The sequence below is a fragment of the Cnephaeus nilssonii genome (genome assembly GCF_951640355.1).
Source record: "Cnephaeus nilssonii genome assembly, chromosome: 10".
Taxonomy (NCBI): domain Eukaryota; kingdom Metazoa; phylum Chordata; class Mammalia; order Chiroptera; family Vespertilionidae; genus Cnephaeus; species Cnephaeus nilssonii.
The window spans coordinates 22212219-22237778 of NC_137081.1; the positions used below are offsets into that span (position 1 = coordinate 22212219).

The 25560-nt window shown below is 55.2% G+C and overlaps 2 protein-coding genes across 7 annotated transcripts; one reads left to right on the forward strand and one right to left on the reverse strand.

The window, feature by feature from the left end:
* The first annotated feature begins 239 nt into the window (after positions 1-239).
* On the forward strand, positions 240-8075 carry DNAJB2 (DnaJ heat shock protein family (Hsp40) member B2). 5 transcript variants are annotated; one of them, XM_079782348.1, is made up of 10 exons: positions 245-408; positions 686-785; positions 1415-1524; positions 2465-2518; positions 2687-2809; positions 3574-3666; positions 3880-3982; positions 4157-4227; positions 5073-5279; positions 7933-8075. In XM_079782348.1, exons 2-10 carry the CDS (start codon positions 721-723, stop codon positions 7935-7937), a joined length of 831 nt encoding a protein of 276 aa, XP_079638474.1. In that variant the 5' UTR covers positions 245-408; positions 686-720; the 3' UTR covers positions 7938-8075. The 5 variants fall into 5 exon arrangements, with proteins under 5 accessions (XP_079638470.1, XP_079638472.1, XP_079638471.1 ...); XM_079782347.1 differs by lacking the exon at positions 7933-8075 and adding an exon at positions 6355-7268 and having other exon boundaries at positions 246-408; XM_079782346.1 differs by lacking the exon at positions 7933-8075 and having other exon boundaries at positions 241-408; positions 3577-3666; positions 5073-6282.
* Positions 8076-9402: 1327 nt separating this feature from the next.
* Positions 9403-25052, reverse strand: PTPRN (protein tyrosine phosphatase receptor type N; the record flags this gene model as incomplete). 2 transcript variants are annotated; one of them, XM_079782342.1, is made up of 23 exons in its annotated part: positions 9403-9499; positions 9721-9794; positions 9938-10002; positions 10839-10892; positions 13793-13959; positions 14890-15009; positions 15085-15162; positions 15402-15475; positions 15614-15761; positions 15859-16059; positions 16700-16918; positions 17579-17643; positions 17819-17898; positions 18217-18303; positions 18499-18764; positions 19426-19460; positions 20220-20351; positions 20763-21117; positions 21202-21463; positions 22304-22400; positions 23122-23235; positions 23462-23512; positions 24938-25052. In XM_079782342.1, the coding sequence occupies 23 exons, from the start codon at positions 25050-25052 to the stop codon at positions 9428-9430; spliced, it is 2931 nt and encodes a 976-aa protein (XP_079638468.1). In that variant the 3' UTR covers positions 9403-9427. The 2 variants fall into 2 exon arrangements, with proteins under 2 accessions (XP_079638468.1, XP_079638469.1); XM_079782343.1 differs by lacking the exon at positions 18217-18303.
* Positions 25053-25560: the final 508 nt, after the last annotated feature.

Below are 25560 nucleotides of genomic sequence, written 5' to 3' on the forward strand. Positions count from 1 at the left end.
CGATCATTGAGCCTGTTTAGAGAGAAGCGACAGCGGGACCAGGGGCCAGGTGGCTTGTTGGTTGGCAAATGTGTCAAGCCTGGATGGAGCTCGCCGCGGTCTCCCAGGTCCCAGCTGGGGATGACGTCGTCCTGGTGCAAGCCCAAAATAGCCGGCTCCGCCCCCATCTCCCGGCAGCCCGTGCAGCAGCACCCCCCACCCCCGCCCCTCCCTACACCCCGGTGACTGGCCGGGCCGGCCTCCTCTGACTCTCTAGTAGTTTCCGTGCAGCTGACGCATGCCTGCGCGCACAGCTGGGCCGGGAGCGTCCTACGCAGCAGCCGCGAGCCCGGCCGCGGGTGCCAGACGGTTCCCCGCGGGGTGCAGGGGCGGGGCGCCGCAGGGGCCGGAGGACTCCGGGCGGAGGAGGTGCGGGCAGGGTGCCGGTTCAGACTGGGGGCTCTGGGCTGGGCTGCGGAGTTAGGGGGCTGCGGCGATAGGGCTCCCTGGGCCTGGGCACCGAGATAGCCAGTGGCACCGGCCTGCGGGGGCCGATAAGGCTGCTCGAGCGAGCCTCGTCACCCGCCGCGAGCAGAGCCCGGTGGGCTCCGCTTCCCCTGGAAGCGCCGCCCGCCACCCTGGGGGGCTCCGGCCCCAGGGAGGCGCCCTTGGGTCTTTCTGCCTGACTCGTCCTTCTCTCCTGCAGCCCACGGAGGCCCGCCTGACTGCTGACAAGTTGCCATGGCATCCTACTATGAGATCCTCGACGTGCCGCCCAGTGCCTCCGCAGATGACATCAAGAAGGCGTAAGTGCCTCCCCTGCGCACCGCCAAGCCTCTCCCACCCCCACCTCCCACCACCAGCACCTTGGGGCCCTTCAGAGGCAGAACCAGGTCCTGGACATCTGTAGGGAGGAGGGAGACCCCCGGATGAGTAGGAGAACGTCCATAGCTGTGAAGTTCTGCTGGGAGCTGGGTCCTTCTTTAGTAAACTTTCCCTTCTCCTCCCTTCCAGTCCGCCCCCAACCCCCAGCCCCTAGATGGGGGCTTTCTCAGGATGCTGGGCAAAGATGCCCAGGCACTGTGACCAGGAGGGACCTCAGCCCCTCTACTCTCCATGGCCACATGTACACTCCCCCCCACCCACACACACACCTTTGCCACCCCAGCCCCATGGAGCCCCAGGGAGAGTTAGGGCTGGGCCTTCTCACCCCCACATTATCATCTGTCACTACAAGTGGTCCTAGCACTGGCTGCAGAGGAGAGATAGGACTCCGGTAAAGCACCGCAGCAGAGGCCGCCCAGCAGCTGGGGTGGAACAGGCTCACGTATGAAAGGACATTGGCTGGCTAATGGGAAAGTGGGTCATTCTGTTCTCTGATGGGAAGTGCCTGCATTTGTCCCTCGACCCTCCCCTCTGAACCCACTTCCTGCAGGTATCGGCGGAAGGCTCTAAAGTGGCACCCAGACAAGAACCCGGATAATAAAGAGTTTGCTGAGAAGAAGTTCAAGGAAGTGGCGGAGGCATATGAAGTGCTGTCAGACCGTAAGGCCAGGAGGGACAGAGCAGGGCAGCACCCATCACCCCCACTTCATGCCCCCCCCACACACACACACTGCCCACAGGGACTCTGGGACCTTGTTCCTTCAAATGAGCACCTACTCTGTGCAAACTACCTTTTTGTTCTTCCCCTAATCCTCTGAGCTCAGTGTCTGCTCCCCAATGCCTGGTAGTTGCAACATGGGTCCTGACAAAGGAAAGGATGCAGGGCATGTATGCCGAGCCGCTTCTGTGCCAGGCACTGGTGGGTGTAATCTCCAAGAGTACTCACAGTCATCCTGCGAGGCAGAATTTATCACCCCCATTTTACTGGCAAGGGAACTGAGGCCGGGAGAGGTGAAGTAACTTGCTCAAGATCACACAGCTGGAATATGAGTCCAAGTCTTTTTTTTCATTCATTCAAAAAATATTCATTGAATGTTTATGGTGCTGGGCCCTTGTTGGGTACTGGGGAACAATGGAGGACAAGAAGGCACTGTCCTCATCCTGATGGGTTTATCACTTTCTGGTCAGGGAAGATTGACATTAGCCAAATAAATAGATAGGCAAGAGTATTCCAAAGGGAAGTGGCAGGGGGTTGCGGTGGTCCCAGAGACCTCTCTGAGAAAGTGACGCGTAGGCTAAGCCCTGATCAAGAACAACACAGTAACAATGAGCTAACATTTACAGAACACTTACTATGTATCAGGCACTGTGTTAAGCCGTTTACATGAATTGTCTCATTTAATCCTGCAACAACCCTAGGAGGTAGGTGCCGTTATGTCCATTTTACAGATGAGCTGCAGCTAAAACGTATAGCCCCTGTCCCCTTTGCACCTTGCTGCCCCCAAGTGTCAGTCTCTGGGCAGTCTCCTGAGGGTCTTAGGCCAAAAGGGGAGGCCGCCATCCCAGAGGCAGGGAGAAATGACCTGGTCTCTTCTTCCAGAGCATAAGCGAGAGATCTATGACCGCTATGGCCGGGAAGGGCTGGCTGGAGCAGGTAGGTGGGGTGGTGGGGCCCAGAAAAGGAAGTGGGTCAGGGAGGAGAGGGGGAGGGCAGCTTCTTGCAGTGGATGCTCTCTCGGGGCTCCTGGCCCTGCCTTAGGTGAGGTCCCCTGGCTCTGCCAGGATGTACACTCTAAGCCCCCTCCTCAATCTGCCTCTCCAGGAACTGGCCCATCTCAGGCAGAACCTGGCAGTGGTGGGCCTGGCTTCACCTTCACCTTCCGCAGCCCCGAGGAGGTCTTCCGGGAGTTCTTCGGGACTGGAGACCCTTTTGCGGAGCTCTTTGGTGAGTGGACTCGGGAGGCCTCTGACTAGCTTGACTTCCCCCTGCAGGCCCGCCCTCCGTCAGCTGGGAGGTCCTGATGGGGGAGGCTGAGAGGGAAGCAGAATTCCACAGACGGAAGATGTTGTGGGGGTGGACCCAGGGAGAGTGGGGACAGAACGTTACACAGGCCTGAACTCACGTGACCCCGGAGTGGCACTTCAGAGACTTGTCTTATTAAATGATAACAATGATACATTGTTAGGCCTCCACAATGACAGCCATGAAGCAAGGCTCAAAGCCTCATGTGACAGTAATAATGCCATCACAAACAACTACAGATACCATTTTTTGAAACGCTTAATATGAACCCTGTGAGGCAGATCATTTTATCCCCATTTGCAGATGACAAAACTGAGGCACATTCAGATCACTTGCTTAGAGACACAGCAGATGGCAGAGCGGGACTCGTGGCTGTGTTTGCCTGACATCACACCATACTGCTCTTATATCGAAGGAACTATCTGTTCTCCCTCACTCTTTCCCTCCCACCTCCTTCCTTTATTCTTTATTGTGGACAGAATTTACTACTGAACTTTTTCACATATAATATTAAAAAGGAATTTATAAGTAAGTTCAAGCAGAAAAGAAAAAAATCAGACTTGTTATTTATGATTAGCAGCTTATGTTTTTAGATTTTAAAGCAGGATTCATATATATATATATATATATATATATTTTGAGCAAATCTCTTCACCAGATGATTGTTAATCTGCTTACTGTTGCAGAAGAACTGGGCCCCTTCTCAGAGCTTCAGAACCGGGGTTCCCGACCCACAGGCCCCTTCTTTGCCTTCTCGACCTCCTTCCCTGGACACGCTGGTAAGTGCTGTCCCTTCCCATTTTCACAAGCTCCACGTCCTGGAACCCCTTGCCTCAGCTCCTGGCTTTTCCAAGGCTATCTGGTGCATCCGGAGCCCTGCCTGTCGGGAGAGCACACGGGTTCCTGGCCCATTGTGACTGCAGTCTGCTGCAGACAACCCCGGTCTAACCACCTCTCCTCCTCCTCCTCCTCCTCCTCTGTCCCAATGCCAGATATCTCCTCCTCGTCTTTCTCCTTCAGTCCTGGGGCTGGTGCTTTTCGCTCTGTTTCTACATCCACCGCCTTTGTCCAAGGACACCGCATCACGACACGCAGGTGAGGGCTCCTTCTGGGGCCATGCGCGGTGAAGGGGGAACTGCATACAACCAGAAAGTTAGCTCCTTGAGGGCAGAGCCCAGTCAGTCCTGTTCACTGCAGCATCCCAGAGCCTGGACCAGCGCCTGTGGGACTCAGGCATGCCCGCTGAATGACCTGTGCTGTCTCCCACAGAATCATGGAGAACGGGCAGGAGCGGGTGGAAGTGGAGGAGGACGGGCAGCTGAAGTCAGTCTCAATCAATGGTGAGGAGCAGCTCTGCCACTCAGTCCCTGGCAGGAAGCCCCAGCCCCGTGCCCCAAAGCTACCTCCTCAAACTGCTGCAGTCTCCACACCCTTGGGCAGGGAGGGAATGGCAACCACAGGCCAGACTTGCAGGATCTCTGGATGGTGATCATGGGGATGGGGACCAGGACAGGGACTGGAGAAGCCTCCGAGGACACAGCTAATGACCGTTATCATTAGTGGGGTGCATTTGCAGAACTCTACTATTTTTAAGGCACTTGCATGCATACCATATCCTCTGTATTCTTCAAACAGCCAGGGAAAAGCAGGGCAGTTGGTGTTTGCCCTAGTTTTCACTGGAGGAGGCTGTGCCTCAGCACAGTTAAAAGGCTATAAACCCAAGTACCCTCAGGTCCAAGGCTCTGTCCTACTTAGTCAGGAGGAAATCCAGGAATGAAACTCAGGACGCAGGATTCCTGGAGATGAACTCTTACCACAGCTCCTCGTTGTGCAGGGTGGTCGCCATGGCTACCCTGTCATGCCTGCCGACCTGCTGACCCCGGGAACACTGTGCTGTCTCGTTTAATCATTGGAACAATTTGGCAATGCAGGGTTTCTCATCATTCCCATTTTATAGATGAGGAAAGGGAGGCTCAGGGAGGTTGAATAACTTGCCCAAGGAGGTAGCTCATGCTCAACTGAATCCTTGCCCATGTCCATAACCACTATGCTAGGTGTTCACATGCATGGATGCCCGTTCCAAAAGAGGAGCTGGAAGTGGCCAGAGTCGTTGCTGCATGAGGCAGCCTGGCAGGATTCCCCCGGCCTGGGCCAGAGGGCCTCATGGTGGCTGTGACTCCTGCAGGTATCCCAGACGACCTGGCACTGGGCTTGGAGCTGAGCCGTCGGGAACAGCAACAGGCTGTCACCTCCAGATCTGGGGGCGCTCAGGTGCAGCGGAGCCCTGCCTCACGCCCTTTTGACAGCAGTCTCTTGGAGGAGGATGAGGACATGCAGCTTGCCATGGCCTACAGCCTGTCAGAGATGGAGGCAGCTGGGAAGAAACCGGCAGGTGGGCGGGACGCACAGCGAAGACGGCAGGGGCAGCCCAAGGCCCAGTACCACGATCCGGGCATGGGGGGGACTCATGAGAGTGCAAGGGATGACACAGCCAAACCTGGCTCACCCCTGGAGGATAAGGCCTCTCGGTGCCTCATCCTCTGATCGCCAGGCTCACCCCACCCCAATTCTGGGTGACCTGGGTCCTGCTCACTGTCAGAACAGGGGGGTGTGGCCCCTCCAACTCCATGCTCCCCCTACAGTTTCCCTCCAGGTCCCCTGCACTCCAGTGTGGACTCAGGCCTTGCTCTGCTGGGCTGATAGGTCCCTGGTGAAGCCCAGGCTGGGGGCATCAGGGCTGTGGGAGGACCTGAGGAGCCAGGATGCACTTCTTATATGATGGGGCTTGTCTAAGGGGCATTAGTGGTTTGGGGCAGGCCTTTTGTGCGCAGATCTTCTGCAACCTGTGTTGCTGATGATGTCAAGGAAGGAGGACTTGGCCTGGGGTTCTCTGAGCCCAAGTCGCCAGCTCCACTGAGGAGTCTTCAGCTCTCCCTGTCCAGCTGCGGGCGCCCTGCCCTGGTTTCTGTGCTGTGTTGAGCTCTGACTGTCTCTGTTGCTTCCCTTCTGGTGCTGCTGCTCTTCCTTACTCTGCAATTCCCCGTGGGCCGCATCGCTTGCTTTCTCTGCCGTCTGGCTAGGACTCCCTTCTTCCTTCCCCAAGAAGGCCTCTGTGTGTCGAGGAAGATGCTGTGGCCGGTAGGGCCATTAAGGTCTTCCAGGGAGGCTAGCTGGGTGGGGTGGGAGCTTCTGGGTCATCCAGATTCGGAACCGGAGCCCACTCCTCCTCCCTTCCTCTTGCTGCCTCAGCCTGCCCTATGCCTCGGGACTAGGCAGAGGTGAGGCCGGCTAACCCGGGAACAGTGGGATAGGGCCTACGAGGGGACCGTGCCCCATCCTACTTCACCATGCATCAGGGCTCAGGGAGAGGCCACAGGGCTAGCCCAGGTCTGCATGCTCTGTGGCACCATCCTCCACGGCTTGCTGCTGACCCTCTCTCCTGTCACCCACCCCCACTCTCTCCCCAGATGTGTTCTGAGCTGGATGTCCGGGATCCAGAGTCGATGCACAGTTCCTACAGGACAGCGCTCTCCTCTGTGGGCTGGGAGGGGACCCTCCATTCCTCTCCCTCACCTGTGCTGAGCATAGAGCTGGGCTTGGGTGGTGGGTGGGGGCCGGGTGGGAGGCCTCAGTAGTCTTAGCCTGTAAACTCTTTACTGGGTGTTTGGTGCTTTCTCTTGGAGACTACTAGTCCCAGAATGCAACACACCCTGCCCCATTTCTGATAGATTGTGCTTGGGGGAAGTGGTGTGTGGTTATGGAGCTGTGCATCTTGGGACATGTAGTTCCACCCCAGGTCAGCCTGTCACTAGCTGTGAGATGGGGAGAACTTATCATTTGATATGCCCCTAGCAGGGATGGTGAAAATGTGGATGAAAGGGTAATGGTCTGAGCTTCCATTCCCCTGACACTTCTTGCTAGCAGCGGGATTAGCGTGTACAAATCAAAGCCCTGTGGCATCTGGGAGAGGCTCTTTTCCTGTGGACAGTACTGGGGTCTGAGGAACAGCTGGGACGGGATCCCTAAAAAGTTGATGGGTGTGGACCGGCAGAGAGCTTGAAGGGAAGGGCCCTCTGGTGTGTGTGTGTGTGTGTGTGTCTGGATCTGGGATTGGCATGCGATGGGTACTCCAGGCATGTTGCTGCTTGTATGGCTTCTATGGCCTCTGACCCCGCTGACCATTCTCTCCAACACCACAGCTGAGCTGCCACTCCTCCTCCCTGCCTGGGGAGCCCAGTGGCCAGAGAGGGGAGTGGTGGAGCCGGGGTATGCCAGACCCTGTGACATTGGTGTCTCAGAGACCTATCAAATCCAGCTGGGCTGAGCTCAGGCCAGAGGGAAACACTGGAAGTCAGTCAATAAAGCTGAGTTTCGAGAGCTCGGTGGTGCTGTGCTCCTGTGTCCTTCCTTTCCAGGGAGGCCCGGGGACCTATGGGACCAGTGGGTGACACACCTTCCTTTATTGCCCAAACACCTAGAGGTTGCAAGCCTTCCCGGCTGAGGGCAGACATCCCCTCTTTGACTGGTCTGCTCCCCCCCTTCTCGCCCCCCCCTCCCCGAAGCAGCACCTGTGGAATCCTGAAAAGTGCTCACATTCTTCTGCATTCACCTCCTGGGGCCCCACAAATGGCTTTCCCAGGCAGCTGTGTTTCCCTTTATTCAGGGACCCACCACCCAACACTCTGCAGCACAGTTAGGACCAGACTAAGGTATGACTTGACTGAAAGCCTAAGGACAACAAAAAGCAGGGAACACGTGGTGAGAACCTGTAAAAATGTACATAGACTGAGCCCTTTCACAGGTTTCCTTAGCCCAGAGCCAGTGGCGAGTCTCAGGGGCCCGCCTCCCCCATGTGGAGTGGCACAGGTCTGCCCCACTCAGGGTGCAGGCCCCCAGCTCATCAGGACCCGGGGAGGAGAAAGCCAGGCACCACCGCTCCTGTTCTCTAGATCCTTGTAGAGAGGCCCCTCCAGCCATGGGGCCAGCACCTTCTCATCGCCAAGCAGGGCGGGGTGGCTCACCACCAACTCTCTCTCCCATTCCAGGATAAACGCTTGGCTTCATCGTCAATAGCCAAAGGTCCATAGTGTATTTTTCTGAAAGCAAGGAAGCAGCCTAACCTGAAAGAAGAATTTCAAGCTTCTATCTTGAGAGAGAGAGATCTTCTGGAATTTTGCCAAGTGGTGGTTTTGCCCACTTCTAGCCTTTGAGAGGTCACACATACTGGAATGTATGAAGATTAAACAAGTGAATGCATGCGCCTCGGTCGAGCCCAGGTGAGGCTTAGGAGGACCAGGGGTCTCATCGCTGGTCCCTTCGCTCCCTGCAAGGGGCAGGTGGTACTTGCCCTGTTTTCCAGGTGAGGGGACTGAGCCTTGGCAAGGTGAAGTGGCCGTGACTCCCAAGTAGCTCCAGGCCCAAGGTTCATTTTGTCTCATCTCTGTGTCCACCACCTTTGTCCAAGGATGCTCATGATACCCAAGGGAGGGCGCGTCCGGGACCACACAGGAAGGACAGTTCTGGGAGCAAAGGCATAGGGAAAAGGTGCCCCTTGCCACCGGGCGACTGACTGTCGTGACATCTCACAGCCTTCGTCTACCTGAGTTTAGCTAATTTTGCCTAAAGTGTGGCAGGCAGTTTGTTTAATCTTAACCTCAATCCTGCACAACGTACATCATTCCTGAGGCCTGAGGGCACAAAGCAGCTGCCTGAGAACTGAGAGGAGAGGCATTAAAGAGGTTTGGCCTGCCTGGGTTCGAATCCTAACTCCACCAATTCCAAGCATGTAGGCACCTGGGAGACTGCTCGGCACCCAGGAGGCCTGGTTATTAGCTCCCATTCGAACCCTGGAGAGCCTGCGCCTCCCCCGAGGACCGCAGGCTGGCTCCAGACCCGGTCTGGAAGCAGAGCAGACAGGAGTGCGTGGGAGTCCAGGTTGCAGCTGCACACACAACACACTAACTTTATTCACAATGATACAAAAGTAGATTTTTCTAGAAACGTTCTGTGCCAGAGGGAGAAAGTTGAGCAGCACGTGACCAAAGGCAGGGTGTTGGGAGAGGAGCTCTGAGGGTGAGGGCAGGAAGGGGAGGGGCCAGAATGTGGGTCAGGGCGCCAGGACAGCAGGCAGCAGGGGCTGGAGAAGCCGGGGAAGCTGGGGATGGTGGCCCTTCCACCCTGTTCTGTCCACACTGGAAGGTGGGAGATGGGGGTGTCCCTACAGACTTGTTAGGAGCATCCAGGAGAGTGAGAGGTGGGCCAGGGAAATCAGGCAGGAGGAGGCTCTGGGTGCAGCGACTGCCCACAACGCTCCTCCTGGCTGGCTGCCAGCTCCCCCATGGGACCCCTGGGCTCCACGTGTGTGAGGCTGAGCAGGCCTGCCCCTTCCCCCTTCCCCTACCTTCCCAACACTCCTCTTGGAAGGGCCTTGCCCAGGAGGGACCAAGGTGCGGGTGGGGAATGAGGAGTGGGTACACAGATAGATGCTCACACAGGCATAGAAGGGACGGAGCCTGGCTGCCCACTGGGGGCCCCGCGGGCTCACTGGGGCAGGGCCTTGAGAATGGCATTCACCTCTTCCGCCACAGCTGTCAGGGCAAATTCAAACTGGTCCTGGGAAGGGCAGTGGGAGGAGGGTCACGGGAAGGCCTGGTCTCTGCTCAGGCCTCAAGGAGCCTTTAGGAACCGGAGCTGGGAGGTCACTTGGGAGCGGGGGGGTGGGGGGGGGTGGGGGGGTGTACACAGCAGGCGGGGAGGCAGGCAGGAGAGGCAGCTGCTGCTGGTTTTCCTGGGGAAAGGTGGCAGTGAGGGTTGGGGCAGGGAAGAACAGTCACCTTAGAGCGGACCAGGCCAGGGCGCTGGTCACGGACATGCTCCAGGGTGGCGGCGATGTCGATCTCCTTCACTCCTGGGGGCAGGGTGCACAGGGCAGCTCAGGGGGTGTCCAGAGGAGGACAGGACCCAGAAAGTTGGGCCATCCTGGGGTGGGAGGCTTGGAGGATTGGACAAAGCCTGGGGCTGGGCTGCAGGCCCTGTGGGGAAGGTCCTCACCTTTTGCCATGCGGTTCAGTACCATGTCGATGAGGACGTAGGTGCCAGTCCGCCCTGCACCATCACTGAAACAGGAGAGGGCCACAGCCTCAGCTCAGCGCAGGACCCAGCAGATAGGGGGAGGGGTGGAGGAGATATGAAGGCCTGGGTGGGAGGACTCTGGTGGAGCCATTAGAACTGGCTCGGAGAGGGTGTCAGTGAGCTAAGGCTGAGGGAACGGTTACAGCACCTGGGCCCTGGGAACTGGGCCCTGAGTTGGAAGCCTGTGACCTCTGGGGTGTCACTTGGCCTGACCGGTTTGGCTCACTGGATAGAGCTTCGCCCTATGGACTGAGGGGTCCCAGGTTCGATTCTGGTCAAGGGCATGTACGTTGGTTGCGGGCACATCCCCAGTAGGGGGTGTGCAAGAGGCAACTGATGGATGTTTCTCTCTCATTGATGTTTCTAACTCTCTCTCCCTCTCCCTTCCTCTCTGTAAAAAATCAATAAAATATATTAAAGAAAAAAAAGAAAGAGGAGCCCTGGCTCAACCCTAGGGTGGAGGAGGGAGGAGGAAATGGGATGGGTTTCCAGCCCGTTTTTGTGTAAATGGCCAGATGGAATATATTTCTACCTTTGTGGGTCTCGTATAGTCTCTGTTGCTCATTTTTCTTCTTTCCCCTTTAACCATTAAAAAATGTGAACACCATTCTTAGCTCATGGGCCATTAAAAAACATGGTATGCTGTAGACTGCCAGCAGGCATCAAGGGGACAGGCAGGTAGTGTGCATGGAGATGTGCACAGGGTAGGGTGTAGGCCCAGCGGGGCAAGTTTCAGGAATGCTCCACCTCAGGGCCCTCTGGGCTAGGTCGAACCGTCTTGTCCCCTTCCATCCCCATCCCACAGCCCCTCTCCACGCACCTGCAGTGCACAATGATGGGGCAGGAGCGTCCCCGGTAGCACTTGTTCACCTTCCTGCAACAAGACATGGGCGTGAGGGCCAGTGGGCATCAGCAGAGGGGAAGGAAAAGCGAAGCACACATCTGTGGACCTCTCTCTCTCTTTTCTCCCACAAGCCCAGATCAGAGGAGGGAAGAGGGCTGGAGAGAGGAGTCAGGGCTGAAGGCAAAGAACTGGAGGTGGTGTAGGTCGCACTGGGCTTGCCTTGTCACTTACAAGCGCTGTGCCCAGACTACACACCTGCAACAACTGATTTTACCTCTTTGAGCCTCAGTGTTCTAACCTGTTAAATGGGGGTGATAATAATAGTAAACTTCTCCTTAGGGTTCTTATCATGTCTACATGAGCTAATCCATGTAAATAACTAAGTGCCAGGTCTAACACACAGTAGATGCTCAATAAGTGGTAGTTACTATTAACAATAATACGTAATATTAACAGCCACATCTCCCAGAAGTACAGGGAGGATGGGCTTTTTGGTGAGTTCAAAGGTGTCAATCTTGCCACATCACTACTCTACCCCATCTGCCCTCCTCAACAACTGCCCAGGCTGACCCCTTCACCCACTCAGGTTCCCTTCAGTGCTCATTAGCTGTGAGGTCCTATAGCTCTAGGCACAAAGCTCCTTTGTCCAGGGCAGGACAATCAACTCAAAGCAGTGTGCTACTTGCTGCCTATCCCCCTGGGTCAGCCTCACCTCAGCACAGGCACTCCGTGGTTGGGTCACATTCAGACTTGGGGTCCACTTGGACCTCAGACTCTTCTCTGCTGCCCTCACCACAGCTCACCAAGGAGCAGAGGATTTCTCCTTCCTTTAGTGACCTAGTCTGAGCTGCCCTTGCCCATTATAACCTTCTTGCTTTGAGAGTAACCTGCAGAATCCTGATACCCACAATGGGCCAGGACTAGGGAGGACTGTCTTAGGGGTTAATAAATTGTTTCAGGGGAAGATTCCCCCAGACTTGTAGGGGCAAGGTGACTTTGAGTGATTTTAAAGGAGTCCACATAGTTTTCTAGCACATTCGTTCACACGCCAGAGGGCTGGGGTTGAACAGAAGTTGCAGTAGTGGTTCCTAACCATCTAATAATAATGATAATGATAATAAATAGTATTGAGAATTGAGCCTTGTTATGTGCCAGGCACTTAAACTAGATTTTGCAGACTTTATCCTTTTGATTCTTGCCACATCCCACTAAAGTATGGCTGGGTCATCATCTCATTGCACAGGTAAGGAAACAGAGGGAGGTCAATGAACTTGCTCGGGGTCACTTTCTGAGACTTCCCTCTGGTTCAATAAATACTATATTAAGTAGCACTTAATTTGTTCTGGGTGCCTAATGCAAACAGGGTTTACATAATTCAGCCTAAAGCAAAGGAACATAACTTTTTAGCTTACCTGGGCAGCCTTAAAATGGGTCCAGGTTCTAGAAAGATTTTTAAAATGTGGAAAACAGGAAATAGCTCTGATGCCCCTGGCCTTGGTTTTGAGAAGCCAGTGCCTCAGGCCCAATGGGTCTCAGTTAGAAACCATTGTTCTGAGGCTCAGAAACTCTCCCCGGGTCTTCACCCAACTCTGCTCCTGCTCTCTGCCCAGCACCTAGAGACCTCAGGCTAGCCTGGCAAGGGGCAAAGAAGCAGGAGGAGGCCGCAGCGCGGGGGAGGCCCCGCCAGTGTGACAGGCTTCAGCCCCCTGTCTGGGGAGAGGGAAGCTCAGGAAGCTGAGGCCTGCCCTGGTTGTGGCTTTGGTGTCAGGACAGGGTGAGTCCCTCAGCTTCCTGTCCCAGCCCCCACCCCATTCCACCGAGTCCCCAAGAATCCAGAGATCCCCGGGCACTCCCTTTGATTTGTCCCTTCTCCGTGTCTCCCTAACCCCAGCTCTCCCAGCAGCCTTTGGGGTGGTCCCTGGACCCTGTGTTCTGTCTGTCTTGTCCATGCAGCAGCCACACCTGCCAATGATCACTTTTGTGACTATGCAACTGGAGTGAGAATACTAGCTGCAGATCACAAAAATGACACTGGCAGCTGTGTGTGTGTGTGTGTGTGTGTGTGTGTGTGTGTGTGTGTGTGAGAGAGAGAGAGAGAGAGAGAGAGAGAGAGAGAGAGAGGCAGAAGAGGGAGGGGAGAGGGAAGGACAGAGAAGGGGAGACAGACAAAGGGAGGGGGAGATGGAGACATATAGAGACAAAGAGGGGGCGGACAGACAAAAGAGGCAGATGGGAGGGAAGTGAAGAAAAAGATGGTTGGGAACAAGAAAGGGTACAGTTAGAGAGAAATGGGCTAGTGATACAGAGAGATTAAAAAAATAAGGAGAGGGAGAGTGGAGAGGAAAGGGAAGGGAGGGAAAGACAGAGGGAAAGAGAAATAACAAACAGAGGCAAAGAGGCAGAGAGGGATAAAGAGGGGAGATGGGCAGGAGGAGTAAGAGATAGAGAGGGGACAGCAGACACAGAGACAGTGCCAGAGGCCAGGAAGAGCAGGACAGGAGGAAACCGGAGAGCCAGGAGGCAGGGGCCAAGTAGAGAGAGAGAAGGAGAGGGGAGGAGCCAGAAATAAGGTGAGCCTCTCTTGGGAGAAGTAGGTAAATAAGAAGGAGCTAGACAGAGAGGCAGGGGAGAAAAAGGGCCTGAGAGAGAGACAGCAGAACATCTGATAGAGAAGAAACGGAGCTGGACCACAGGGGTGGAGGGATGGGCATGGAAAGAGAGCACCAGTCCTGGTTTGGGGCCCTTTGGGAGGGGGAGCTGGAGATGAGGCCAGGCTCTGAGTCAGGGAGGGTCTGTCTCCCAAGGCCAGGAGGATCTGGTGGGCTAGAACGTGGGGAACCCAGATCGCAGCCTCCTGATCCCCGGCTCTTTGGAGCCTCCCTCAGGTCGCCCCATTGATCGCCGGGGCCAGCAACATCCAGTGAGCTCACCTGCGGAAGTCCAGCAGGGGCCGAGTGGAGGCCGGAGTGCCCTCTGCCGGCCAGCTGAGGAAGTGGAACTGCGTGAGGGTGCGCGTCTCTTGGGTCTGCACGTTCTTCAGATAGAAGCTCCGCACCAGGAAGTCCTCGCACCAGATGTGCTCAGACACCAGGTTCACCTGCCCAGGAATGGGGTCCGGGTCTGAGCACCTCAGGCCCTTCCCATGTCTGCGTGCTCGCTCCTTGGCTTCTCCAAATCCTCCCAGCCTCATCGGCCCCTTCAAATTCTGAATCCTCAAGAAGCTTACCCAACCACCTGCCCCAGTTCCCCAGCTGTGCCCGAGAATCCTAGCTGCCTGTGTCACTTACCTACGGCTTAGGGCAACTGGTGGCTTTTCCACCCAGACATAACTAGTATGAGCTTCTTGAGGCCAGTTTCTCCTTCCTCTTCCTCACATAGTGTAGGAAAGTGTCTGTGCCACACACATATAAACTGAAATTCTGCAATATTTTCATTTGACACTTTTTCTTTAACTATGAGCAAGACCAATACAAAAACTTTTTTAAAGAAAGACTAGTGTTCGTCTGGTGATGAGAAGCTTCTGTGGTGCGCTTGGTGTCTCGTGTCATACAGGGGGACCCTCCCATTGGGAATTGGTTCTCCCGTCCCCTGCTTTGCCTCAGTTCCCTACCGATCCTCTCTCCTAAAGGAAAAGCGCGTTCCTATTTTTTATAAGCCACATGTGACTAATGGTATTTCTTTCTTTACTTTGGCTTCCAGGGAACTCAGAGCTAGGTTGGGCTTAAAGTATTATTGAAGTAGGTCTTATAGTATTATTGAAGTAGGTCTTAAATCATGGGCTTTGGGCATACTTATCTTCCCTGTCTCTTGGCTCTTAACTTCTTGCCTCAGTTTCAGCAGTTTTATAGTTTTACTTCTGTAACTTTCATGATTGGTCCTTAAAAAATGCTTCTGGGCCCTAGACTGTATGTGAGTATATGTGTGTATGCATATGTATGTGTATATACCTCTATATTCATACGTGTATGAATGCTTATCCTCCACATTCCCCACTCCCATTGTCCCCGGTCCGTGGGGTCCTGCTGACCTCATATATGTGGTAGAGGGAGGAGCCCTCATCTGGCCAGTAGCGATCACACTGCTTGACACCATCCTCTACCAGGGGGGTCAGCATGACGATGACAGTGCAGCCACTCTCCCACACCATCTGGGGACAGAGACTCGGGTAAGCTCCGTTCTAAACTCCCTGGGACCTGGAGAAGCCCTCCCTCCAAGAGCCCACCTGCCAGAAGTCTGCGATTGTATGGGACAGCGGGCCCTGTGTGGCTATGTAGGCTGGCATCCGAGGGTCGTGCTCAATCTGAGGGCAGGGAAGATACACCATGAGCCAGAATGGGAAATGCCTCTGTGGAAAGGGTTGGTCAAAGGGAGCAGGCCAGGGTCTGGGGAAGCCTGAGAACTCTCCATTTCCATGTTAGGATATCAGGCCCCACAATTCCAGGGCCTCAGGTGGGGTGGGTGGTGATCATACAGGAATGGAGTTTATGGGAAAAGAATAAAAATGGGGCAGAGGTGGGGCCAGGAGCCAGGACCACTCACAATGGGGCTGGCGTTGATGTAATCACTCCGAGAAGGACTGCTCTCCACCTTCAGCTTGATGCGGGCGTGATCATCTGCACAGACCCCGCATCCCCTCCAGTTATTGGGGTCCTGGCATTTCTGCCACTTAGCTTGAACCAGGAGCCCAGCCTCTTCCCCCACACCCTTCAGAATGCCCAGCAGAGAGAGGTCAGCCAGCAGGACTCACTCACAGGGCAGGAAGTCCGGGTGACGATTCTTTTTGATGTTGCCCTCCCCCTGGGCGGTGGCACAGGTGTTGGGCTCTGCCTGGTAGGCACACAGAGCCTGCCACTCCTGGGCCAAGCGATCCCGGTTTCGAAGGTGGTCCTCCATGTATGCCTGCAGGGACCCCACAGCCAGGCTCTGGGCCACTCTGTCAGCCCTGCTTCTCCCACCATCCTGCCCCTCACCCTTCTGGGCCCAGGCTGGTCCTGACCAGAATCATGTGTCCCGTGGAGATGTCCATGTTGGCCTGGGCGGGCTCCTCGCACCAGGACGGGGTGCTGCTGTGGGAGCTGGGGCTGGCCTGGGCCGCATCACTGAACTGGGAGGACACGCTGCTCACCCGCGAAGGCTCTGGCGGACCCTCTGCCCGGTTGAACAGGGACTTTGTGGCCATGTGCTGGCGGCACAGGTCCTGCAGAGGAAGGATCCAGAGGGGTGCAAGTGTTGCCTTTTCAACAGGGTCCTGGGTTCAATTCTGGATCCCCAGGCTCATCCTTGATTGATTTTGAATGACACCCATCTCCTCTGGGGTGGAGCTTCCTGTCCTGGCCCTTGTCCTTTTGGGGGCTGTTCTGCCTGGGTGGTGCCTATGACAACCTCAGATATTACAGCAGGCGTCCTCAAACTACGGCCCGCGGGCCACATGCGGGTGTTTTTGCCGTTTTGTTTTTTTACTTCAAAATAAGATATGTGCAGTGTGCATAGGAATTTGTTCATAGTTTTTTTAAAAACTATAGTCCGGCTCTCCAACGATCTGAGGGACAGTGAACTGGCCCCCTGTTTAAAAAGTTTGAGGACCCCTGTATTACAGAGTGGGATCCCAGAACCCCAGAATTGTAGAACTGGGAAGAACTTAGGGACCATCTGCTTCCTATTCCAACCCATTCAAAACACTCCACAACACTCCCACTGGGGCTCCTCCAGCACCTCCCAAACATTCCGAGGGATGGGCACTCACTCCCCATTCAACTCCCCACCCTCATCCCAGGTGAGATCCAGGCTCCCAAGCCCCTTCCATTCCCTCTCCTCGACAAGCTTCTGGGGCTGCACACCTGGTACTCAAATGTGGTGTCGCCATGGGCCCCCTCAGGTCCCAGGGCTGCCAGGCGCTCCTTGTCCCGCTTCCGAGCATGCTGCCGCACACACAGAGCCACGGCCAGAGCCACCAGCAGCCCGGCCACACCCACCAGGGCCACCAGAGTCAGCAGCACTGAGCGCATGGGAGAGGTACTGCGGGCCTGTCGGGGAAGGGCTGCAGCTGCCTCCTCTCTCTGTGGGAACAAGGTAGAATCGAGGGGGGCCATGCTGGGGAGAGATTTAGGAGCCGCTTCTCACCCCTGTCCCATGCCACACTCCCTGCTAAGATAACTCCTAGGGCAAAGCTGGGAGAGCAGAGGCATGGTGGTACAGGCAGAAGGGCTCAGATGGACCCCAAATCCTCCTTCTCAATCCCCATGAGACCAACTCAGCCACACTGAGTTGCTGGAAGCTTAGTGGGTGACCCCACCAGGAGTCCTTGCATTTAAAAATGGAGCTAGAGAAGTGGAGAGACAACCCAAGGAACCCAATAGACTGTGAGGCATCAGTGTTGGATGAAGAATCGAAATATAGTTTGAGTTTAATGTCTTTTCTGTGCAAGGTTGTCCCTTGGAATTTAGAGATTGCTCTGAAGGCTATGGGGCTCTCCACTAGTTCTTGCCAAGCATGCTGCCTTCCTATGTATGGAAGGCTGGTCCTGCAGGGAGGAGCCACTGGGGCCATCTGCTGGCCAGAAAAAAGAACTGCATGGGGAAGGGCTGCTTTGGAGAAGTGGGTGAGCCATCCAAGTATATGAGGGTTCAGCTCCCTGTTCTCCTGTCAAGTTTGCCTCCACCTCTTGTGGGAAACATCAGCCCTCTAGGGCTTTGACTGATTGTGCATTTAGCTCGTACCTGTCCCACTCCTGTCTGCAAGATCTGGAGCCCTGTCTGTGCTTCCAGTTCAGACTTCACCAGCCCTGCAGGGAGGACATAGGTCAGGCTCTCTCCAGCCCCATCTGGTCCCCACCTCATGTCATGCTATGCCAGTTGGCAGGCGGAGCCCATGTGGACTTGGACTATTTCAAAGGGAACATCAATCATGGGCCTGGGTATATCCTACTAGGGCTGGGGCTAGGGCCAGGCAGGATTTACCAGCTTGCTGGGTCACATCAGCCAGAGACAGGTTCTGTTCATTGTGCCGGATGCGGAAGGTGAGAGCTGGTCCCACCACACTGCCGAATAGGAGCTATGTTACTGCCTCACCCACCATAGACCCAAGACTCTGAAAGAGAGGCCAGCTCTGACCCTCTTCCAATTATTGGGTGGGGTTGAAGCCAATCAGAGATGCCCTACAAGGGTATTTGAAGCTAGGGAGACACTGAATGAGGCCAGCTGCAGGGCTAGGTGTGGCTGTACCTTCAATGCATCTGGGAGCATCTCTAACCCTACCTTGGACTCTTCCCCTCCTCCCTTGAGCTCCTCCAGCCACCTCCCCACTCAAGCCACCTGCTTTCTAGATCCCTGCCTCCCCAGCCAGATAGCAGCCCCACCTGATGTTGATGAAGCTGCCCGAGGACATGTGCACATGCTCAGCCAGGATCTCCAGCAGCTTCACTCCTACAGCCAGACTCAGGGGCCTGGAGGTGGGCAGCAGGCAGAGGAAGAGGTGGAGACCCTCTTGGCCACTTTCTTGAAACAGGCCACCTCCAGGGGTGCAGAGCAGCCCACCCCCCTGTCTACTTCACATGTGGATTTCTACTCTCTGCTTCCTGCCAGGCAAGCCAGCCCAACCCCCAGGGGACTGGAAGGCTTCCCCAGGCTGGAGCCCTTACTTCTGGTCAGTGACAATGTAACCATACTCCTCTGCTGATGGCCGAGCTGAAGGCTGCCCCGCCACTGTGGGCTGGCTCTGGCCCAGTGGACTTTTCTTCTCCATCAGGATAGGCATGGCAGGGGGGCCAGCAGCTTTGGGGGGCTCAGAGCTCAGCACCTGCTGGGCTTTATCGGAGATGGGGTGGGCAGTGGGGTATCCAGGCAGGGAGGGTGTAGGGGGTGCAGGCTCCGCTGCGTCTCCACCCTGCACCTGCTCCTCCATTGTCTGTTTAGAAGAGATGATAAAAGTATGGTCTCTGTATAGTGGAAGGGCTGGGGGTGGGTTTGGGCTGGGGGTCTACACCCTGGACCTTGAGCACAGTGGTGCTTAGAACTTGTTTCTTTCTGTATCCTCAGGGCTCAGTACAGGTTTAGGTACAGAGAGGTCGCCCCAAAAAGTAAGCCAAGTAGATGAATAAATGAAGGAGTGAATGAGTGGAACATGATCTGTGATAATCCACAGGATGGGGCTGGAGTGGGGGGAATCTTGGGAGCGTGGTTTGGTAGGTAGAAGGTGAATAGGCAGTCAATACGTAGTTTTTAGACTCTGATTTAGCAACAAAATCTTAGACATGAAACAGAGCTCCTCAAGTTCCAGGAGCATTAGGAACCTGCGTGCTCACAGCTCCCCACTTCCCTTAGGGCTCCTCAGAGCGTGATCTCAAATGATGTATTGAAAAAAGCAGTGAATCAAGAAATGCTAGCTTCTAGTCTGAGCTCTGCCATCAACTTGAGGTGAAACTTAGGCAATGACTATGGGCCTCGGTTTCCCCAAAACGAGGGGTTGGAGAATACAGATTCTGGGTCCTGATTCTGAGGTTTAGATTTCAGCAAGGGGGTTTGCTGCCATGGGGCACTTATGAATCAGAGAGGTAATGGGAACTCACTTTCTTGATGTCAGCTCCAATGTTTACAATCCCTCCTGTAGAGACAGGAAAAACAAGACTCTGGGCAAAGGGCCAAGGCCAAGGTCCACACAACACAGATGGCAGGAAGGGCCAGAGGCCTGAGCTTGTTACACCTGCGGTGGGCTCTTTCCTCTCAGTCAGTGACCAAGACTCTATCATTGGTCTCATCCTTAGCATGGCCTCATGTCTCTGTGCTTTTTTTTTTTTTAAATTTATTTCAGAGAGGAAGAGAGAGATAGAAACATAAATGATGAGAGAGAATCATTGATCAGCTGCCTCCTGCTCAGCCCCTACTGGGGATCAAGCCTGAAACCTGGGACCCTTCAGTCCACAGGCCGACGCTCTATCCACTGAGCCAAACTGGCCAGGGCTCTGTGCTTCTTTCTTAATTGTTTTATTAACTCTTCCCTCTGTCATTGGCCACACCTCTCAAAACTATTTGTTCAGTTCTCCCTCTACCCATAAATATTGCCTTCTTTGAATTGGCCTCTTTAGGTCTTCATTTTCATCCACTTACCTTTCCCAGTGCCTCCTGATTCCTGCTCACACCTCCTGTTGACTTCTTTTTCCATGACTTCCACCCGCTAGTCCTTTCCTGGTCTAACCCCTCAGCTCATCACTGCACCCCCTTGCTCCCTGCCTTTTGCTGGCAATGACCCCATGTCTCAAAAGAACTCTGACCCTGACCCTGACCCTTCCCCTCTAGGCTGCTACATTTGATCTTGAGAGGTGGGGCACGAGACCGTTGCTAGTCTCTCTGCCTGAACACTCACCCGGATTTCGTCCTGCACCCTTGGGCAGCAGCTGCAGCAGGGTGGAGAGAGTGGAGATCTGCTCAGGAGTCAGCTGACGCAGCTCTACCCTGTAGCCCGCCAGCACAGCTGCCAGTCTCTGCAGAGTCACATCTGCTGGGAGCCAGACACAGAGCTAAGGGCTGGTGGCAAAATGGGCTTGTAGGACTCAGATGCATGAGTTGGGGGTAGGAGGGGACTAGCACATTTAAGAGGTTTTTCTCAAACACCAAGGCACTAATGTCCTCCCCTTCCAGCCCTTGTCCACACTTTGGGGGAAAGACCTTCCTGGGGCCAAGACCAAACTTAGGCTGACCATGGACACCTAGACTCCCCATCTGAAAGAGTCATGTCAGCTCCACCCCCACTGTTCCCACACTGTCTACCTAGTGCCTGGCATAGATGAGTTTGTCAGTAAACACTAGTTCAATGTTTGAATGGCTTTAAGGACAAATTAACAAGTACAGGGGTAGTCAGGATAGCCCCCCAAAGCAGTCTCCACAGGCAGATGCTGAGGACTAGTACCTGGCTGCTCTGCTGGGGAAGGAGTCTTCTCTCCGAGACCCTCCAGTCCTTCCTCCTCATAGCCCTCTGAGGAGTCCTCTGCCTGGCTGCTGGCCCCTTGTGCTGGCAAGTTTGGTGCCCTGGCCCTGCTGGGCACTGGCAGCTCCTGGGCCAGGTAGAGCAGACCTGACTCCTGGAAAAGCTGAGCAGGTGAAGGCCCTGGAGGGTCCCCATAGGAGTGGCCGGGGTGAGCCCCAAACATGCCTTTGGGGGCAGTTCTGCTGAAGAGGGCAGGGGGTTCAGCCTTGGACAGGGGGCCAACACTGACCATCCCTGGGGAGCTCTCTGAGCCCCGGGAACCATCGCGGGAGCCAAACTGTGGAAAACCAGAGATCCGGGTTAAGAGCAGACATCAGGGCTGGGGGATTGGGGCGAGGGTGGGGCAGTGTCTAGGGCTCACCTGATGGAACAGGTAGGGCTGCAGCAGGGTAGCTTCATAACTCAGGGCAGGGTGAGGGGGCTGTGGGGACAGCAGCAGATTCTCCAAGAGCGGGGGCAGCAGCTCAGCCTGCAGAGGGGACAGGGAGGAGCCAGCCCCAGCCCCGTCCCCACCCGCTGGAGGTCGAAGCAGTCGGTGTGGGGCTGCAGGGGCGGGACCAGTGGGCATGCCCTGTAAAAGCAGTTCCTCAGCGGGACCAGGTCTCCTGGGCACCAAGCCAGATCTGGGGAGGAAAGCAAAGTGTGTGTGGGAGGGGAGGAGCTTGGTGTGTGGGGCAAGGGCATATGGAGCCTACAAGGCAGAGCCGGTGGGGCCAGACAGGCTCAGGAGTTTAGAGTGAGGCAGGCTCAGGGGAGGAGAGAGCAGCATGGGGAAGGCCAGGAAGCCAAGCCTGGGGAAGAAGTTATAGCCTCGCTGGTAAGCCTGGGTCCCTGAAACACAGGGGCAGAAACTAGGGAAACAGGAGGCTAGGGATGGAGAAGGGGAGAACAGCAGCAGAGGAAGGCAGCCTGGAGCCTCTCTAGATGGACTGTGGCTGCACTGCCCCTTTGCCCCTGTGTGCATGTCCCCTACTCTCCATGTAGGTTCAAATATTCAATACTCTGCACCCCCACCCCACTCTACCTTCTTCACACTGGTATCATCATCTGTGCCCCATGCCCTCCTTTACTTTCCTCTGCTTTACAGGGTCTGAACAATGCCTCCAGAGGCCCTTACCACACAAAAATGACAGTATCGCCTACCATATACAATTCAACACAGTAATGAAACTGAACATTAAACAACTTCAGTCCAATAAAATTCTAATTTTCCCAGGAAGACTACTTTGATGCTTCTTTTAAAATACCAAATATCCAAGTTTTCACAACATTTAAAAAATATCCCCGTTTTTCTGGATTACTGGGGATGAACTCAGCTCCTATCGGGTATATGACCATTCTTGTACTTCTTGTACCCATACCTCAGCCTGCTGACCTTGGCACCCATTTCCCTCCCTCTGTCCACCAGCAAGACCACAGACCCACCAGCCTTATGGTGCTAGTGGTTGAGAAATAGTGCCTACCTGTCCCTTGGGTGGGGCTCAGGGGGGCGAAGCCTGGGGATGCGTTCCATCTCCTGGGAGATCACATACTGGGTGAGGTCATCATGCCAGGACAATCCTGCCAGGGGACAGGATAGGGTAAGGTTGGCTCAGCACAGTCTGAGGGTCCAGTAACAGGGACCAGTAGAGATCACCACTGTACCCCTTCCCTGCAGTGTACTGAGTGTGACAGAGCAGAGGAGCAGTGGAGAGGTTCGGAGACCTGGTGGGTGATCTGAGCTGTCCTCCTCCCACCCTCAGGAACAGATTTCGGAGTCAGACTGCCTCCAGTAAGACTGGGTTTCAATCCTCTGCCATTCACTAATTGTGTGACCTTGGGCAATTTGCTGAAATTTTCTGAGCCTCAGTTTTCTCATCTGTGATATGGGGGTTTATACCTCCTAAGATTGTTGTGATAATTAAAATAACACAATATGAAGTGGTTAGAATAGTACCTGTCACATAGTGAACTTTCAATAAATGCTATTATTATTATCATAATTATTATTTATATTCTTCTTTTTGTTAATCCTGAAACTTAGTTTTCTTTTTTCCAGTGGCTTCTACTAGAAGCCTCCTCTGGACTCCTCCAGAGAGTCTAAGTGTGAAAAGCCCATCTCTAGGGTTCCACTCCACTCCTATCTTGCTTCCTTGCCCAGCAAGGGCTGAAAGGGTGTGGCTCTAAGAATGGGTGTGATAGAAATGTTTCCTGAGAGAAATCCTTGAGTCAGGTGGCCCCTCACTTCCCCACCCTTATCTAATCAAGTTCCAGTCTCTCCTCCAGTGCACAAAGACCTCACCTTGGGACATAAGCTGCCGGAGCACACCTTGTAAGCGTTGAAGAACTGGGGACGTGACTTGCAAAAGGGGCCGAGCCTGCCCCACTCCCACTTGGCACTGTCCAAATAAGCCATCTAAGAGCACAAAAGTTGTGTTAATACAGGATGTGAACAAAAAAGCCTTTCAAAGTCCAGGTTACAAATGGGCAGGACTCTCCACATCTCTCTTGGCTTCAGAGAGGTCTGCTCCTCCAGGCTAGTTGCCCTTCTGCCCAAGCCCAGTACCCCTTCTCCCCTCCAGGCCTCCCCCCCCAAGTCTATTGTGTCCCCCCATCTTGTAAATCCTATACCCAGGCCTCACCCTGAATACAGACTTCGAGGTGAGAGCAGAGTCTACGGTCAAACAGACAGCCTGTAGAGAGACAGGTGAGCAGAGGTTCAGACAACCACACATAGAATAGTCAGACGAATGGACAGGCTGGGAAAGGGAGAAGCAGATGGGTCTATTTTTCCATCCTAAGGAAGAGGAGGGAAGAGGCCTAGAATTCTTAAGAGAAGGAAACACAGTGTCTGGCTTTGGGTTTTAAGCATCTGTGAGTCTTGGATCCTTTCCATAAAGGTTCAGTTTGCTTAACCGAATGATGGGGAAAAGGAGCTTTCCATGTGCATGGGGGTAGGATCACACACTTCTATTCTCATAGAATTACCATGGGGGAGTTTGTGGCCAAATTCTGAGGAAAGGGGGATTTTCCTCCCCAAATCTCCAAAAGCATCCTAACTATGATAGCCCGGGACTCAGAAGCGGTAAAAACCCTAGCACATCTCTCTTCTGTGCGGGAAAGGGAAAAGGGTGGGGTGACTTTAAGCCAGTGCTCCCCACACTGTCCCCACTCTCGATGGCCCCGGCCCGTTGGCGCTGTCCGCGGTGCTGAAGCCTGGAGCCTGGAGCCGCGGAGGGCTTGCCTGGAAGCAGTTATGGGAAGGGAGGGGTAACAGGGCGAGGAGTCTCCACGGGACCTGACCCCTCCGCCGCTCGCTCCAGCCTTCATCTACCATCCTACCAACACGGCGCCACAGGAAGTATCCTTCATTTGCCTCCAAGCCCGTGGTGAAGGAGGGCGCCAGACGGCTAGGCTGCACCCCTTCTCCCAGGAGCCCCTAACCCCCACCCTCCCCCGGCCCATGAGTCAGCGCTGACTGTCTCTGCCCGATGAGAAGTGAGTCAGCACTGGGCCAGGCTGTGGGGAAGGGGATGGGAGAGGACCCTTCCCTCTTCACCCTCTTCTGTCCCCTCCCCCAGCCGTCGCCCTCTTGTCGGAGATCAGAACACAGCAATCGGGCTCTCTAGGCACAAAGAGAAACCCTGACTCTCCCCTCGGCCTGATTTTCTACAGGGAGCAGGGACTCCTAAGCTCGCGGCCCCGACGCCTATCTCCCGGAGATCAGGATGCCCCCGCCCTCCTCCTACCCCCCTCGCCACCCCTCAGCACCGGTCGCCACTTTGGCGCCTCGGCACGAGTTGCTTCGCCCGTGGACTTGGAGCCTGTCTCTAAGTCCTCTGTCCATATACCCCCCTTCCTCCCCCCAAACCCGCGATCTTCCCCTGAGCCCACTTCTCTAAGGTCCCGCCCCACATTCCCAGCCCAGCCTCCAGGCCTACGCCCCTTTCCTGTCTGACGCCCTCTTGTCGTCCTCATCTCGCAATGCCTCCCCCTACCCGACTCCACACATATTCTACCCGCGATCCCCACCTTGGAGACACTTGCCCCGCAACCCCCACTGAGTTTTGCTCCCGGCACCATGCTCCTCTACCCCGGCTCCCCCCTTTCCTCCTGACCGTGAGCACTAATGGCGCTGCAGCCTCCCGGGCGGCAGCTCAGCAGCAGGAGGCAGAGGAGCACCCGGAGACCTCCGGATCCTCCGGGACCCCCAGGCCGCCGCGGGCGCCGCATCCTTCCGGGCTCCGCGCGCTGGCTGCCCAGCTAGAGCTGCAGCGACGCTGGCGGGAGCCTGCCGGAGGGTCCAAGGCGGGGCCTGCCACTCCCCACCCACCTACGAGGCGGGGTCTACACGCCCCTCTCGCTGCAATTTGGCCAACCCCGGGCGGGCAGTGACGACACGTCCACCCCCGGCTCTTACGCTTAGCTTATTTGCGTCATACGTGGCGTAAGAGCACTGTTTTAGCAGGGGACCTACCCACCCCTCCCTCCTCCACCAGATATGTGCCTCACTAGAATTCCCACTTGGCCCTATCCCTATGACATATGCTTTTCCCTAAAGACCACCGCCTCTAGGACCCAGCCACAGGGCTGGCGAAAAGGGTGGAGTGGGGGAGTATAAACCCTAAGATGAGGAGCATAAACGTGACCACAAAGGTATCTAAATTAGGAGCAGGAATGGTTCTGTGTGTGTGCCTGGATTCCAGTTCTTGCAATGCCACCTACTGAGGGTACAACTTTG